Here is a 17,099-nt window from a genome sequence, read left to right as displayed (position 1 = left end):
GGTGGGTGGGTGGATGGATGGGCGGGTGGGTGGGTGGATGGATGGTTTGCCCCCATCTTCCCCTCCCTGGGTGGACTCATGCCGGTATCCGCTGCAGGTGGGCCTGAGCCAAGCCCTGGAGAGGGAAGTGGAGACAGTGAGCAGACAGAAGAGGATGGAGAACTAGACACAGTGGCCCAGGCCCAACCCCTTGGGAGCAAAGTAAGTCTTCCCCAGTCACCCCGCCCCTCCCCCACCTGGAGCCTTGGGCTCAGATTTCCTAAAAATCTCAGTGCTCTCCACTCCAGCAGGAGCACGGAGAGCCTGCCCCCTCTGCCATGCCCAGACGGTCCGTGAGACACTGAGCAGCAGATGAGAGCATGCTTTCACCATGTGGTGTCACCATCAGAAACCCCGGGGGCAGGCTGCGGGGTAGGCAGAGCCTGCCGCGAAGCCTGCTTGGCCCGCGGGTCAGGGCCCCGGGGGCCCGCGTGTCAGGTTGTCGGGGCAGGCAGGGGTCCCAGAGGGCGCGCTGGTGTCTCCCAAGGCGGCCTTTGCATCTTTGAGGGAAGCAAGGCCCCTTTAGACTCCCCTCTGTGAACACTTCTGCTTCTGTTTAAAAGCCAACCACGAGCCTTGCCTTTGTCGGTGTTTGTTTCTGTCTTAAGAACAGCAAGTTATTTTTCAGTTAGTTTTGGTGATAGAGAAGCATCTGGGTGGGATGACAGAAGGGGAGCAGGCTGGGGCAGGGGGACAATGATGGAGCCACGGGAGGAGGCCAGGGTCTTTGAGATATGACACCGGACACGTCTGGCCAGTCTACAGTGAGAACACGGTGTTCCTGCCTCGTCCTGAGCTTAAAGAGCACTAGCCAGTGTCTGGAATATTCCCTATACAATACCTTTAAAGGATCAAGATCATTGTGAGGGAGGATTTCAGTAGACGTATGCCCTTCATCTGAACAGCATGGAACTCTTCCCCGCCTCTGCACCCCCACAGCAGGTGCCCCTCATTTGTCTGAGCCTCCTCCCCCCGCCCCCTGACACCTCCCAAGGGAGAGAGGCACCTGTCGGCCCTCAAGCAGACTGCCTGCCCGCCCCGCACCCTAGGGCCGCGGTGCTCCGGGGCCTGTGTCCTCAGCACTTCTGAGCAGCTGGATACCTCTCCTGCTCCTCTAGGAGATGCTGAGGAAGCAGGTCTCGCAGGGTCGGGGAAAGGCGCTCTGGGCCCCTTGGCTCGGCCTTGGAGCTCCTTTGGGTCTGTTTCTAGTGCGGGAGGTGGACATATGCCCATGGAGGCTCCCACCCCAGGGCTGAGGGGGCCCCCGTCCTCTCTGTCAGGCTGACCCTGACTCCCCCCTTCTTGCCCGTGTCTACACCTGCTCAGAAAAAGCGCCTCTCCATTCACGGCTTGGACTTTGAGGCAGACTCTGATGGCTCGACTCAGTCCTGCGGTCGCCCCCCGTCTCTGTCCCCGGTCCCGATGGCCACAGGCAGCATGCAGGTCAGTGGGCTCTCATTTCTGCCCCCGTCCTGCCCGGCCACTCGGGGCCCCGGGGGGGTAGGTGGGGGAGGGCACTCTGGGAAGGAGTCCGATGACCAGTAGTATCAGGGCACAACAGGCCAGGGGAGAGGTGGGGAGGGGGCCCAGGGTCTCTGCAGAGACGGGGCTGGCAGCTTGGGCAAGTGGAGTGCAGGATGGGAACTAAGGCTGGACAGACGAAGGGGCCGAGGGAATTCGGGCTGGCTGCTTGTCCCAGAAGTGAGGCAAGAACCCCGTGACTCGGGAGGGCCAGGAGAACAGCTTCTGCCCTGGAGTCCGGGCCTGATGTGTGCCTGGACATCCATCTGGAGGTACCAGGCCAGAGCTGGGGCAGGGACGCACCTGCCCCGGCCGATCTGCAAACTGCTTTGGGGGAGAGGACAGCAGGGCAGGGAGCCGGCACCCCAGAGGTCTCTGGGCCCCAGGTCCTGCTCCGGCCACAGGACCAGCCACTGCCGTCTCCGTTTCCCGTGGCCTCCAGGGCCTGAGGACTGCTTCCTTCCTGCCCCCCTCCAGCTGGAAAGGGGCTGGGGCACGTGGCTTCCCGAAGCCCTCAGCACCTTGGTTCCCTTAGGGTGACGGCACAGCAGAGAGAACCCTCTGCTGCCTGAGGAAGGGAGAGTGTTGGGGTTGCAGCCAAGGGGCCACCCGGGAGCCCTGCCCGCACTCACTCTTGCCCCCCTGGTCTTCTAGGAGTATTAAGGTGCACGCAGTTAGAAAAATGCACCCGCCCCCAAAAAAGATAACTTCCCCATCCGTATTCTCAAGGGTTCCATCTCTAGGAGGGTCAGAGCCCCCGAGGCTGTCAAATGGGTTTCAGTTCCCTTGTGTGATGAGGGGTCAGGGCATCGGGAGCCCCAACCTTCCATGGACACATGATACAGAGTGGGCAATAAATGGTTTGGGCAGAATTTCTGAAATCGAAGGGAACTGAGCTGGAAGGGGGCATAGCAGATGGCTGTCTAGCGTGCGGTCAGTCGGATGATGTGTGGACACCCCCAAGACCGGGACTGGAAAGACCCCCATGCCAAGGAGCAGCCCCCTCCTGGTGAAACGTCCCGCAACTGGGGGGTCCTGTGTGCTCAGGCCCTCACAGGTGAACCCCGTGCCAAGGACACCTCCCAGGAGGCCGTGGTCCCGGAAGAGGCTGATGTCGGTGCCCCTGGACGCCACCCTCATCCAGAAGAGCAGACAGACAGCCTCTCAGCCGCCAGACAGGACACCCTCACTGAGCCCCGCTTCCCCAGACAGTCCTGCACAACAGCCCTGGGGTTGGCTGTCACACCCGGTAGGTGCCCTGGCTGGGGTGTGCAGGTGGGGGAGGGGAAGGTAAAGACCTGCCTGGAGGTCCTGATTCCTGCAGACACACTGGCCGGTTTGTAGCAACTCCTTCCTTCCCCGTGATTGTCCAGCACGGCCAGTCCCGGCTAACGCCATCAACACCGGCCTCCTCCGGGCTGGGTGCTTCTCTCATAACGCTCAGAATACCCAGCATTAACGGCTCAACTGGCCACACAGCTCTAACCCTGATGCCTTTTAGGGAGGATATGGACCTGGCTTGGGGTAGGGAGACGCACGTTTCCCTGAAATGATTAGGATCACTGGTCACCTGGACCAACAATCCTGACCAAAGAACAGGGCAGCTCCAAACCTGGAGACTGCTGGTACACTTGGCGACCAAGAGTCCACTCGGGGATGGTTGGTACACTCGGGGACGGTGGCACAGGCTCCATTGGGGCACTGCTTCCCCTGGCCCACCGTTGGCTCCCAGCTGTGACTCAGGAGGTCTGTACATGCCCAGAACCTGGATTTGCTCAGTGTAATTTCGTTGTCAGACAGTTCGCTTCGTAATGAAATCCTGAATCGCCGTCTTTTCCTGTGCCCTGTGGGCGTGTGCGTTCAGGAGTTGAGACCCCCTACTGATGTCGCAGCAAATGAGATCATGGTGGCCGCGCAGCCTTCCTGCTAATGAGCCCCCACGTGGCCGCGGCGTGGGGCCAGCCGCCGGGGAAATGTGGTTAACACACCGTCTGCCAGGAAATAGGTCCTTTTTCTGTTTTCCCTTCTCATTATATTACAGGGACATAATCTCATGGTCTGCAGGCCGATTAGGACGCGGGAGGCATTGGGGAGGCATTGTTCCCTCTAATCAGTGAATAAATGTATCTACATTGAACAGGTCATAGGATGGGGACTTGCACAGACATGGTGTCCCTTCCCCTGCCCCGTGATCCCTGGCCTCCCCGAGCACGCAGGGTGGCGGGCGGGGAAGGAGAGGCCGAGGGAGACCGTCCGCACTGAGCTCCAGCCCCGGCGTTCCTGACCAATAGTTGCTCTATTTGACTGATGCTAACACACAATTTGCACCCCGTCCCTTAACCGGGGAGCGGCTCACGGGACGTACCGGAGTTTGATCGGCCGCGTTGCGTTGGGAGCACATCACGGCCTGCAGGTGCATCACCTGAGGTGAAATGTGCTGCCACCTGATCAACCCGCTTGGCCATCCTGACTCCGTTTCCTCGTCGCCAAGAGGGGCGCGTGCCCAACGCGCGGCACGGTTGTAGGCGGAAAAGAGACGGTCGTGTCCGCTAAGTGTTACCACACAGCAAATCGTCACCAACACACCGGCTGGAAATCTCACTGTGGGCGGAGTCCAGGCGCCCTCAGCACACGGTGTCCCAGGCTAAAACCCGCGTGTTCCCTGCACTGGAGTCTCGCTGGAGCTCGGGGACCCTCTCCCCAGGCTCACTCGGGTTCTCAGCAGAGCTCACGGCACCCGTGGGGCCCTGCAGAGCCGCTCCCGCCGTGCCTCCGGGCTGGTCAACCCTGAACGCACCTCGTGTGGCTGTGTGTGGTGCCGCCCAGGCTGCCTGGGGCCGTGGGTGAGGCGGTGGGGACGGCGAGCTTCCCGCCACGGCTGGAGCCCAGGACAAGCACGGCCCGACACCCAGGTGATCCCTGCCCTCCAAGAGTCTGGCATGAGAAACGGCCCGAAGTGCCCGATGTGGAAAGACTTCCGATGCCTCCTCCGCTCGGGGAAACTCCCCAGGACCCATGTGTGCCACCCTCCAGGCATGTGGACAGGGGTGTGCTGTAATCATCCCCCGCCTGCTGCTTTGCGGACCTGGCTTCCTCCTCTCCCGGCGTCACCGCGAGGGGCCTGAAGCTCCTTGCGAGAGGACGCACAACGAGCCCCACTCTTACTTCGATTTCAGGCACTCCGCTCCCTGACCTCAGGGGGCGGCGGTCACGTCTTCGGTTTCTTTGACCTCTTATTGGGAAAAACGTGTCCACCGGCTTTCGGCTTTTCACCACAAATAATTCAAACCCACTGTCACTCCAAAGGTCCGGGCGTCAGCAGCAGTGAGCGGCTCTCCTCCCGGTACCCGGCTGACGAAGGCACCTCCGATGACGAGGACACCGGGGCTGACGGTGTGGCCTCCCAGAGCCTCACGTGGAGGGACTGCGCCCCGGCTGAGAGCCAGGTAAGGCAGCTGGGACGGATCCGTTCTTGCCGTCGCTGTGGATGGAGGCCTTTTACCTTCACACCAAGTCACGGCAGAGGAATCAAAGCTTCTGATATTTCATTTTAATTTTTTTTAACGTTGATTTGTTTTTGAGAGAGACAGAAACAGAGCATGAGTGGAGGAGGGGCAGAGAGAGAGGGGGACACAGAATTGGAAGCAGGCTCCAGGCTCTGGGCTGTCGGCACAGAGCCCAACGCGGGGCTCGAACTCACAGACCACGAGATCATGGCCTGAGCCGAAGTCGGACGCTTAACTGACTGAGCCACCCAGGCACCCCAATGTGTGTTTATTTTTTAGAGAGAGAGAGAGAGAGAGAGAATGAGTGGGGTAGGGGCAGAGAGGGAGGGAGACACAGAATCGGAAGCAGGCTCCCGGCTCTGGGCTGTCAGCACAGAGCCCGACACGGGGCTCCAACTCACAGACTGTGAGATCATGACCTGAGCCAAAGTCAGACACTTAACCAGCTGAGCCACCCAGGTGTCCCAGTACTTGATTCCTTGTGATGAAAATGTTTACTATGCACCCGATTAAGTATTATGTCATTTATAAGAGGAGGAAATAATCCGTGGATTTATGCCTTTAGCAGACTTTATGCAGCTTTTAAGAAAATGTAACTTACAACACTTGACGCCTGTTGAATGAGTGCGACTCACTCACACTGCAAGCCCTGATTTATAAAATCAGTCACAAGATTCCTGTGAGTACCCAGGTTTCCTTCGCAGAATTCAAACCATGATCCCGTTTACAGACCACTGATTTCGGTTTGAGCAGGTACACTTAACTGGGGGGAAAGGCAACAATGCTTTATATGAGGCCATCGTGACCGCTAGGTTGATAAAGACTCATCAATGATCCTGATAAGGTCTCGACCGCTACGGGTGAAATCGTGAGGCCGGGCCGTTTTGTAACTGAGGAGCCCAGAGGCAGGTTGAGTAGGAGAAGGGCCCCCACTCAGGATGGAGAACTCTGAACTGTAGCTCAGCCCAGGCCCGTCTCAGGCACATTGGCAGGAGCCAGCATGAGTGCTGGTTCAGCCTCCCGTGCACCATGATGCATGGCACAGAGCTCCTCCTGGGACCCTCCCCCAGGGAGGTTTGAGGGGTCGGGGATGCCTCCGGCGAGCTTCCCTTCCGGGCACCCACGGACTGAGCTCTGGGCCGCCAGGTGGAAAGACTGAGCAGATGTTGAGCGTGTTCAGAAAAGGCAGGAAGAGGACGGGGGAGGACGGTTGTGGTCGCTGCAGTTCAAGGAGCAGATGGTAGGGGCAGGCGAGGGGCCCGAGCTGGGAGGGGCTGCTCCGCAGGGGACTTGGGCCTTCCCCGGCCCCTCACCCCTTCCGGGCACCCGGATGACCCAGGAGGAGCCTGACTCACAGCCACAGGCTCCACGGCGGGCTGAGTCCTGGCCGTGGGTAGACCAGCGCTGCCCAGGACCATCGCTGACAGATGGAACTGCCCGGCAGGGCCTGGGCTCTGCTGAACCCACTGTCCCCAGGCTCCCCAGGCTCGGCTGATGTAGGAAAGGTCAGGGTTTCCTCTAACCGCCATCCTCTCGCTGCCGAGCCCCAGGACACGATCTGCCGAAAACAGCGGCAGACTTGGAGAAGGAGTCCTGTCTTGCGTGGGTTTTGAGGAACCACTGTACGTTTTTTGTTGTAAAATTGATGGGGCTAAAAAACGTCAGCAGGACAGAAACATGGCGTCTTTGAACTCGGCCTCTCCAGAGTCACAGCTGACTCCCCTTCCTGGGATGTCACCCAGAATTGTCCTACAAGCATGGGCTGGAAGCTCTCCTGCCCACCTTCCGTCTCTGGAAGCAGTGCAACCCCCGCCCCCCCTTCTGCCCTGAGCTAGGCAGGGTGTGAAAGGCCCTGAGAAGGTCTGTAGTAAAAAGCCACCTACCATTCTGCACGCAGGGTGGCCCACACTTCTTGGAGCCTGAACCCCCTTTTACAGAATAGCAAGGAAAACACTGGCTCAAGGAAGTGACCTTTGACCAGACCAAGGCTTGGCCCCGGGAGGGCCGGTGGGAATGGTGGTGGAGTGGGGAGTGAGGCCAGGGCAGGGACCGTCCCGTGTGGCAGGACCACAGCGGGCAGAGGAGCCGGATCAGAAGACAGTGGGATACAGACTAGAATTGCCTCCTTTCAGTCAGTTTTTAATTTAACGACTGTGGGAACTTGCAGGAACACACATGCGCTGGTCTCTAGCCCTCCCAGGGCCGGCCGTCCTTTGTGCCTCCTCGAATCCTTGAATTATCCCCCATTTCGTTCCTCTAGCTCATCTCTGGAATTTCCTGTCTTCACTTATTTCCACTGACTCCACTTTGAGCGACATCTCCCTTCCCCTGAATCTTCACGTAAAGGCGACCGGCTGCTCACAGAGCTGGTGCAAAGGGCAGGGGGCCCGGCATGTGGGTAAAAGCCTGGGACAGACTCTTCCAGGGACCGTGTGAGAGCCGCTGCAGGACCCCCACGCCTGCCTGCCCCCAGAGCATTGTTCCTGAACCCAGACTCACAGACACACCCTGGGGTGCCCAGAGTCCTTCAGCATGATGCGTCCTGGGGTTCATCGGCATGTCCTGTTGTGCTCTGGTGCCTGTCTCTGTCCTGTATTCAAGGTCAAGACTTTCTGGATGAGGGATATTCAGGAAAGGCCTTCTGTAAAGAATTGCTCACGCCAAGAGAAGGCCAGCATGGGTGTGAAGGGCGCTTCCGTGGGGCTGAGATCCGGAAAGCCGGGAAACCACAGCCCCGGCATGCACCCCCACGCCTCCCCGTGGTGGGGTGCGAGCCCCCACTCCCCAAACCCAGCCTCGAGGCCCCTGATGCTGGGCACAGTCTGCAGACTCTGACTCGGTTTCCCCACAGAAGCCTCACGGGTGCCAAATTGTGGTGGTTCCATTTTAATCCACGGCCTGTGTCTGCGTTGTGTTTATAAATTGCGGATTTCGGTTTTGTTGCCTCCGAGTTGAAAGCACCAGGCGTCCGTGCCGAGCTTTATGTCCGTATGTGTCCACGAAACGTGGTAAGGCCGACAGCTGGAGCTCACACAGGGGCGGAGGCCGCCAGCCAAGCAGCTGCTGCTTTGGGCAGAAAGGACGAGGCCACACCAGCCTCGTGGGGGTCCCTCACGAGTACCTGAGAAGCGGGCGTCCCACAGGGGTTCCAGGAAGGGGCCGGCGGCCGTCCACACCAGATGGAAGACCAGAGTGGTGTTACAGTTGCGGTGTCCACGCCGTCCTGGATGCCTCCTACCTCCTCCTGCCTCGGGAGCCCGGATGCCGCCAGGGCCCTGCTCAGAGCAGCCCTGGGCCCTCAGATCCCGGCCGCGGCCTTCCGGCCTCTCCGTGGCTCCCTGCTGCCCCCCAGCCCCAGATGAGAACTTTCCAACTCGTCTTGGGTGCTTTTCTCTCTTTGCCACTCTGGAGGTGACGTTAGACCATGATGGCGTCAGGACTCTTCTTGGGGCGTGTGGTGGCAGGACGTGTCCCACGCACGCTGCTCTCGGGGAGACGAGCTGTCTGTGAACACTGCCCCCGCCTCCCCGTATCGATCGTGCCTCCGGCCACCCAGTGCCACCAGAGGGGGGTTCCGTCGCCAGCCGCCACTCAGACTGAGGGCCGAATCCTAACCGAGACCCTTTTGCCTTGTGTCGCTCAGCTTTCCGCTCTTTTCCGGGCAGCTTTGGCTGCTTGGAGCCCGCGGCACTGCCGTGGACACCAAACTAATGACCTGCCCCACAAAGCAAAAGCACCTTCCCACTCCACAAGTGCCTCTTAAATGTCCCTTTTAAAACCAGGTGAGCCCCGGAGGAGATAATGGCCAGAAGGACGCGGAGGCTGGGCTTGGAGGAAAACCGAAGGGTTGGTTTTCTCGGGTCCTGGTCTGGGAGCTGAGAGACTCTGGTGACTCAGGAGGCTGGTGACTCAGGGGACGAGGAAGTTGTGTTTTTCGTTGTTTCAGGTGTTAGTGGTCCCTCCCGGCCCGCAGTGACCCCGGCTGTGGCCAGCTGACGACTTTCAGGTCAAGCAACCTGGCGTAATTCATTGGCGCCTTCCTGTGCGGATAGGGAGCGGCGGGGCCGTGTCAGACGCCCTTCAGATGCAGCTTCCTGGTCTTGCTGAATTTGTCACCTCCCCTGCTGTGCTCACCCCCTTACCCTCTCTGCTGGGACCGCTCCCAGCTTTCTCTTGGTGTTCCAGAACCTTCTGTGTCAAAATGGGCTTCGTGCTTACCCTTCCCAGCTCACGTCACGGATGGCGGCCTTAGCTGGCCTTCCGCTGCTCAGGAATTTGTGCCGTGATGGGTGCCTGGTGAGACCGGACTGTGTCCCCCGGCCACCCCCTTGGCTTGGGGACCTGATTTGGGGCTAGAGGGAAGAAGTGTCCTCCCGTGGTGAAAATGTCCACGAAGGAAAGCTCAATGTCTAGTTCACACATCGTGGGTCTTTGGCATGGGTGGTGGCGGGATCGCTGGGAGTGCCCCCCCTACCCTGACAGCCTGCTTCCTGAGGGCCGGGACTGGCCCCCCAGCACGGGCACTGCGGACAGGCTCTTCTGGAGCGTGGACAGAGACCTCTCCCAGAGCCCTGCCTCTGAGCACGGTGCACACAGGGGACCAACTGAACACAGATCCGCTTGTGCGTTTCAGCATCTCACCGGCCACCAGCCCACAGACGCCGACAGAGAAGAAGAGACCCTAAAGAGGAAGCTGGAGGAGATGACCAGCCACATCAGTGACCAGGGGGCCTCGTCCGAGGAGGAGGGGAGCAAGGAGGAAGAGGCAGGACTGAACAGGAAAACCTCCATCAAGGACCTCCCTGGGGCAGCCCCAGAGGTGAGGCCACCCGAGGGCTTGGCAAGACCTGGGCAGAGGTGGGGCCAGGAGTCAAGGGTTTGTAACCAAGCCACTGGCCCACCCCAGGCAGGAAGCCACCCCCCGCCCCTGGTGGGCACTGGGCCCCAGCAAGAGCTGCACGGGAGACCCAGCCCCCGCTGGCCGATCAGCTCTGAGTTCAGGGGAAGAGAGTGTCGTAAGCCTGGGCCCGTCTTGGGGAGAGCCCTGCGGTCTCTCCCGCTGGTGGTCATGTTCCGTGCTCCCCTCTCCTAGGTGCTCATGGCTGCGGGCCAAACGTCCAGACAGGAAACAAGCCCCCGGGGTCCTCAGGAACTCATGCAGCCCGGCAGAACCACGGACCAGGAGCTGCTGGAGCTGGAAGACAGAGTGGCCGTGACGGCCTCCGAGGTTCAGCAGGTGGAGAGTGAGGTAGCCACTAGCCCCAGGGGCGGGCGGCTCCCCAGGAGGGATAGTGATGGGCCCTGAAGGTCTGGCAGCCGTGGACATCCACCCGAGCTCCAGAAGAGGAGCTGGGGGGTGTCTGTGGGAATCACCCAGGGCACTACCCTGGCCGCCATCCCGTTTGCCTTGGAGAGAGCCAGGCAGGGTTTTCCGCCCTTAGGAAGATGCTGGAGGAGGGGCTTCCCAGGAGGAGGGGCTTCTCTAGAAGCAGGCTCAGGACAGTCCTGGGGCTCAGGACCAGACTGTCACCCGAGGGACATCCTGTGAGCCTGAGCATAGGGCCAGGGCTTGAGTTGGGTGAGGGTTGTGTCCATAGCATACAAAGGTCAAAGGGCAGAGCCGGGGCCTCCCAGAGACGGCGAGGTGACCGGGCTCCGCTCTGCCCTCCCCCTGGGGGCCTGCAGGGAAGAGAGGGTCTCCCCCTCAGGCTACAAGAGGAGCCAGCACTTCTGCTCATCAGCAAGTGCTCTCCAGGCCCAGGAGGATGGGGCGTGTCCCCAGAGCCGTGCACATTAGGAGTCCAGGTCAGCCCAACGACTGTATTCTTTTATTCCTTCTTGCCCAGCAAACAGTTTTCAAACTCCTGAATGTGGCGGGCATTGTGTAGAACACAAAAGACACAGCTGTAACATTCTTAGATGGGGCCTCTGTCTTCATGGAGCTTACGCCTGTAGCAGGTGGGGACAGAGGACAGGCCATTGATGGAGGAACTCAGTTCAGGAAGAGAGCCTTGCAGGCAGGAAGTGACGGTAGCCCGGCAGAGCGGTCAGGTGAGCTGCTCAGGAAGGGATGTTACAAGAAGAAGGCAGCGCATACGTGCAAAGGTCCTGGGGTGCTGTCGGACTTGGCATGTTCAGGAATCAGCAGTGAAACCCTGAGCCTGGGGCAGAGGGAGCGAGGGGGCGGGGGTGGGAGGCAGGTCTGAGAGGAGAGCAGATTCCAGAGAGCTGTTGGAGGGATCAGAACAGGGGCAATGGGGCCTTGTTTCTGTTTCCAGAAGTTTCTTCTGGCTGGTGTGAGAGCTGGGGTCGGGGGGTGATTTGAAATGATGCCAGGAAGGCAGACCCTGCCCGATGCCAGCCAAGCCTTTGCCCATAAAATGTAGCCCCGTCCCGTAGGGCTGCGGTGACACGGTCCCCGATCACTGCTGCTTCTTCCATCCCTGTGGGAGCCAAGCTCCCTGATGTGCCAGGAAAGGTCCAGAGCCCCCCCGCTCCTGTCTAGGGTGACCTACAAGGAATACCAGCCCCCTCCCGATGGCCCTGCAAGATGAATGACAACGGGACCCCAGGAGGCGAGACAACAAAATCGGTGAATCAGCAGCTGCTCTACTGGGACATTGGGTTGGCACATCAGAATAACGTCCGTGTGCCTGTCCTTTGTCCCCCCAGGTTTCTAACATCAAGTCCAAGATTGCCGCCTTGCAGGCTGCCGGGCTCTCGGTGAGACCCTCGGGAAATCCCCAGCGGAGATCCAACCTCCCGGTGAGTGCGGGGGGCCAGAGCCCGCAGGTCTGTGCCCAGCTGGGTGTGACCGGAGCAGACGGCTAGGGATGGCAGGGCAGGTCTGGGGCCAACAGCCTCCTCCCCAGATTCCAGCTGGGGTCTCTAGGCGGGTCACAGCAGTGCGGAAACCTGGAAGGCCAGCGGAGGATGGTCCGGGGAGGGCCCTAGGTCCCACTGCAGGGAAGATACAGGACGCCCAGTGCACCTGAACTTCAGATAAAGGACACATCATTTTCTAGTGTAGGTACATCCCGTGCAATATTTGAAACATTCTTATAAACAAACATTCGTCGTTTGTCTGAAATTCAACGCTAACCAGCCACTCTGTGTTTTACTTTGGCAGGGTGCAGGGGTGGTGCAGGGGGGTGTGTGGGGGTGGGGGGGGTGGTTTGCTGACGGGCCGAGTGTTTACAGAGAACAGGCATCCTGTCCTTCGGTCCCTCCGGCCTCCAGCCCTCCTGTGACAGGGGTCAGATAAGCAGTAATCAGATCTAGGCCTCTTCCTCGTCCTCCACAGATATTTCTTCCCCGACTCGTTGGGAGATTGGGCCAGACCCCTAAGGATCCAAACACAGGGCCTTCGGATGAGGTCAAGGTATGTGTCGTTCCAAGAGTAAGAGGTAGGCACAGCTTTTTCCAGAAGGTTCCAGGGAGTGGTGGGGCTGAGCCACACAGAGCTTGCTTTCTCGGCCAGTCCCTCAGGGTGGCTTCCTAAAAGGCGCGTGCTGAGACAGGGTGAGCGTTGACGTGTTTGTTGGGGAAACCCAGGAACACCCAGCTGGGGCGCGGGAAGGTGGGACAGAGAGGGAAACACAAAGGAAACCTCCCACGGTGACAGACCCCACGCAAGGGGTCCTCAGCTCGGAGTAACGCAGCACGGTCTCCTGTGCAGGGCCCGTCCGTCATGGACGACATCCATTCTGGGCTCTTCTCCCAGGCCCCGCGCAGGCTGGCGGGTTCCAGCGGCCTGGGGATGGGCCCACGTCTAGGGGAGGCAGGTGCCGACTCAGCGGTGGGAGCAGCAGAAGCCCGTGTGTGTGTGTGTGTGTGTGTGTGTGTGTGTGTGTGTGTGCAGTGGCCCAGGGACCAGGACCGTGGGCGACGATGGCACTATTAACAGCTGCAGCATGCAGGGGAGGGGCCGGCCTGGGAGGGAGCCAGATCTCCTGGGTGTAGGGGTGCGGGTGCCACCCTCAGTGCCCCAGAAAGTATGGTACCTGCTCCCAGCCCTGCCTGCTGCCCGCTAGGAGCCGTAGGGAACATCCAGTCGCTTCTGCTTATCGTAACGGTGACACCGGGTAGCTTTTCACAGTTGGGAACAGCGTTTTTCCCCTCCTTCCAAGTGACGTTTACAAAGCTGGTGAGTAGACACTGGTATTCACCCTGTCATAGCAATGAGCAAACAGAAGCTCAGGGAGGTTGACATCTATGACTGAGATCACGCAGACCGTCAGTGACGGAGGGGGTCTCAGCCCAGGCCTCCTGGCCCTGACCTCCCTCCCTCTTCTTGGATCCTTCCCGATGTGCCCAGGGAAGCCCGGCCCCGAAGGCCTCTGCAGTGGGTCTCCGGGGGCAGCCCACGGAAGGAGCCAGGCAGAATCCCAGGGTGCCAGATTCTAGGAAGATTTCCGGGGGAGCGAGGCCAAGCGCTCGTGCCTGAAGGGGGCAAAACGGGGAGTGGACGATCCCCCGGCAGAGAGGCAGTCAACAGGAAGGTGGGACGGAAGGGAAGGTGTGGGGACCCCCAGCCGTGAGGAACAGTTCATCTTCCAGAGTCCCCGAGAAGGGGCCGCTGGCCCGGTTTCCAGATGAGTCCAGAGAGGACACGCAAGTCGTCCACACCACGGGGGTGGGGGTGGTGCCTGGACGTGAACCCAGGTCTGCGCGGCTGAGACGTGTGCCCTCCCTACTGTCCGCCCACAGCTGACAAGCATAAACCTTTCTTTTATACTCTGGAGTTTGGTGCTTTTATTTCAATACGACAAAAGTTCAGATGCTGCCTGAGAACAAGAGACGGCTGACCCGATTCTCTAGAATCTGGAAGAATGATAAAAAGTCCAAATTTGGCTCCCAGTGTGGCTGAGAATTACAGCAATTTCGCGAAGCCCAGAGACTTCTTCTTTCTTCCAGGTGATGACTGCACCCTACCTTCTGAGAAGGAAGTTCAGTAATCCCCCAAAAAGCCAAGGTAAGGGTTAGTGGCTTCCCCGGCCCCCGTGGGCCTGGGAGGTGAGCTCAGGGCCGTGAAAGTGGCCAGTGGGAGTTCTGCATTTCTGTGTAATCCGGGGGACACGGCATCCTATGTCCCCGTGCCTGGGACACTCCCGGGGCCACTCCGGCCACCATCGGGGAGCACTCCAGTGGGTTGGTGTTCTGGATAACTGGAATTTGCTGGTTGAGCATGCAGAGGTGGGGGGGGGTGTTGCCCTGTGAATTGCTCTAATGTTGTGCTCAACCCCCCCCCCCACCTCCTTATGCAAAGCACAGAACATACCCTAGCGGCCCTTGGTGTCTCCATGGTGACTAGGACATCAACTTTGTTCCAGATGGAACAGGATGGAAAGCCTGGCTGCCCCATCCACAGCACGTGGCCGGGCTCTCGGGGAATCGTATACTCATCCGTTGCTCCCCTTGCAGCCTGAGTGCGGGTCACCAGAAGAAAGTGGCCCCCTCCCCCCGTCAGGGTCCAGTCCCTCCACTGCCATTTGAGTCCCTTCGCCACCGTGGCATCCCCTGTTATCCCTGCATCTGAGCTCTGTCCTCACCACTCCATCATTCCAGCCCTGTCATAGCCACGGTCCCAGCCCAAGCTCTCTTTCCGCTCCTGCTCTGCTCCAGAACAATCGTGGGCTCCCACCTGCCTGCAGAATGAGTGGGATTACTTAGCACGGGCTTCCAGACCCTCGCTGCCTGTCCCACGCGGGTGCCCTGGGAGCACTTGCCTCCACACTGGACAACACACACCTCGCAGCCGCACGTGGGCTTCAGAGCGCCCGGTGCAAACACACGCCTCCGTGCCTTTGCCTGGGCCGGGCTTTCTGCCTGGGGTGCTCTCTTCCTTTTCCACCCGCCTCCACCTTCCGAAGCCCTTCCAGGCCAAGCGCGGTGCCTCCTCCCGGGACGTTCTCCTCCACCTCCTCGGGCACGACTTTGAGAGTCCATGTTTGCACCCAGCTCACCTCTGTGCCGGCCCCCTCCTTCCGCCCCAGAGCTCCCCAGACACAGGCAGGTCAGTCCAGAGACACGGTGGGGCCCGAGGTCCTTTGAGGCGAATCCCCGACTCAGAGCCACCAGCCTCGTGATGGACTTTGCCAGAGACGCCACCTGCCACGGGGCCAGCGGGAGGTTCCCGGGTGCGCTGACGCTGGGGGCGCTCCCAGCAGGTCTCAAGGCTACAACCCAAGTGGAGGCCCACGTTTCCAGCAGGGGGACGAGCGATGAGCCCCTTGCCGGTCAGAGGCCTCTCACCAGTCCCAGCCCAGGGCACCTTGCCGCCGGGCCCCCTGAAGCCGACGGGCATTTTAGGGTCTAAACGGCACAGGCGAGGCTACTCGCCTGCCACCGCGGCCAGCCCCCGCGGGGGGCTTCTCGCCCTCTGCCAGAGGGCCACCCCCGCGCGGGCCGCAGGTCCCCACGCCTGCAGTGACAGATGGGAAGGGCCACGTGTGTCCTCACCGCCCCGGAGTTGGGATTGCTGGCTTAGCAACTCCCTCGGTGGAGTTTGGTCCCAGAGCAGGGACGTGTGGCAAAGCCGGGCCACACGCCCTCTGCCCAGCACGGAACCACGGACGGGTTTGCCAGCCCGCTGCCAACGAACAAGCCACCACCCAGAACACTTTGCAGCATCTGTCGATTTCCCTGGTGTGAACACCTCCCCCGGGGCTGATCTCAAGCTGCCGCCTCGATGTCCCGGAACTCGGGGCTGGGAAGAGGGGACGTGCCCCTCACACCCCCGAGGAACAGGTGCAGTGTGCCAGGCGGGGCCCACGCCACACCTGCCAGAGAGGAAGGGGGGCTGCCTGCCCACCCCCGGGCTCTGCTCGCTTGTGGCCACGCACGCAAACAGTTCACTAGGGTGTGACCCCAAATGCCTCGCTCTGAGGGGCGGGGTCCTGAGACCCCCGCAGCCCGTGTCACATCACGGAACTAAAGGAGAGGCAGTGGCAGTCTCTGGAGCCCTGGTGAGGTGGGGCTTTAGTGCTCGCTCCAAGGCAAGGGAGAAAGAATTGGACTGAATTGTTGCACACCTGCTGTTGTTCACTTGCACACCTGCTGACGTGCCTCTGTTCCCCTAAAGATAAGGCTGGCGACTCCTTTGACCGGCAGTCAGCGTACCGCGGATCCCTGACGCAGAGAAACCCCAACAGCAGGAAGGGAGTGGCCAACCACAGCTTTGCAGTAAGCTTTGACCTTGCTTCCTGAGGCCTGTCAGATTTACAGATTGACGTTAAGACTGCGGAGCAAAGAAAATAGGGATAAACTGACAAGTGCAGTAAAACCAGCAAAAATTTAAAGGAAAGTTGAACACGGTTTCTTAAAGGTACCAGAATATACCGATGATAAGGGTCTCTGCCTACCCAGGGATGGGTCTCAGCTCGGGGAAGGGGACCATCCATGGAGAAAGGACACTCAGGGGAGGGGACCGTCCATGAGACAGTGAGGATAGTCAGGGAGTGTCCATGAGACAGGACACTCGGGGAAAGGGGAGGGGACCCTCCACGAGACAGGACACTCAGGGGAGGGGACCATCCATGAGACAGGACACGAGGGGGAGGGGGAGGGGACCCGCCACGAGACAGGACACTCGGGGGAGGGGACCCTCCATGAGACAGGACACTTGGGGGAGGGGGAGAGGACCATCCACAAGACAGGACACTCGGGAGGGGACCATCCTTGAGACAGGACACTCGGGAGAGGGGGAGGGGACCATCCAAGAGACAGGACACTCGGGGGAGGGGACCTTCCACGAGACAGGACACTCGGGGGAGGGGACCCTCCACAAGACAGGACACTCAGGGGAGGGGACCATCCACGACACAGGACACTCAGGCAAGGGGACCCTCCACGAGACAGGACCCTCGGGGGAGGGGACACTCCATGAGACAAGACACTCGGGGAAGGGGACCATCCACGAGACAGGACACTCGAGGGGACCCTCCACGAGACAGGACACTTGGGGGAGGGGGAGGGGACCATCCTTGAGACAGGACACTCGGGCGAGGGGACCATCCACGAGACAGGACACTC

General features: G+C 60.3%; 1 protein-coding gene across 2 annotated transcripts in view; it reads left to right on the top strand.

Moving 5' to 3' along the window:
• Window positions 1-17,099, top strand: part of MLPH (melanophilin) — a 43,368-nt gene that overhangs the window by 23,702 nt on the left and 2,567 nt on the right. The window contains exons 5-14 of one of the 2 annotated variants that reach the window (XM_040450563.1): window positions 98-201; window positions 1,366-1,482; window positions 2,608-2,809; window positions 4,867-5,006; window positions 9,700-9,885; window positions 10,159-10,314; window positions 11,739-11,831; window positions 12,370-12,447; window positions 13,983-14,040; window positions 16,150-16,250. In XM_040450563.1, coding sequence (XP_040306497.1) covers window positions 98-201; window positions 1,366-1,482; window positions 2,608-2,809; window positions 4,867-5,006; window positions 9,700-9,885; window positions 10,159-10,314; window positions 11,739-11,831; window positions 12,370-12,447; window positions 13,983-14,040; window positions 16,150-16,250 — 1,235 coding nt within the window. The remainder of the gene's footprint in view (window positions 1-97; window positions 202-1,365; window positions 1,483-2,607; window positions 2,810-4,866; window positions 5,007-9,699; window positions 9,886-10,158; window positions 10,315-11,738; window positions 11,832-12,369; window positions 12,448-13,982; window positions 14,041-16,149; window positions 16,251-17,099) is intronic. The other variant, XM_040450564.1, reaches the window with a different exon arrangement.

The sequence above is a fragment of the Herpailurus yagouaroundi genome, unplaced genomic scaffold (assembly GCF_014898765.1).
Source record: "Herpailurus yagouaroundi ecotype Mexico unplaced genomic scaffold, PumYag 202, whole genome shotgun sequence".
NCBI lineage: Eukaryota > Metazoa > Chordata > Mammalia > Carnivora > Felidae > Herpailurus > Herpailurus yagouaroundi.
This window is presented reverse-complemented; position numbering and strand designations above follow the sequence as displayed.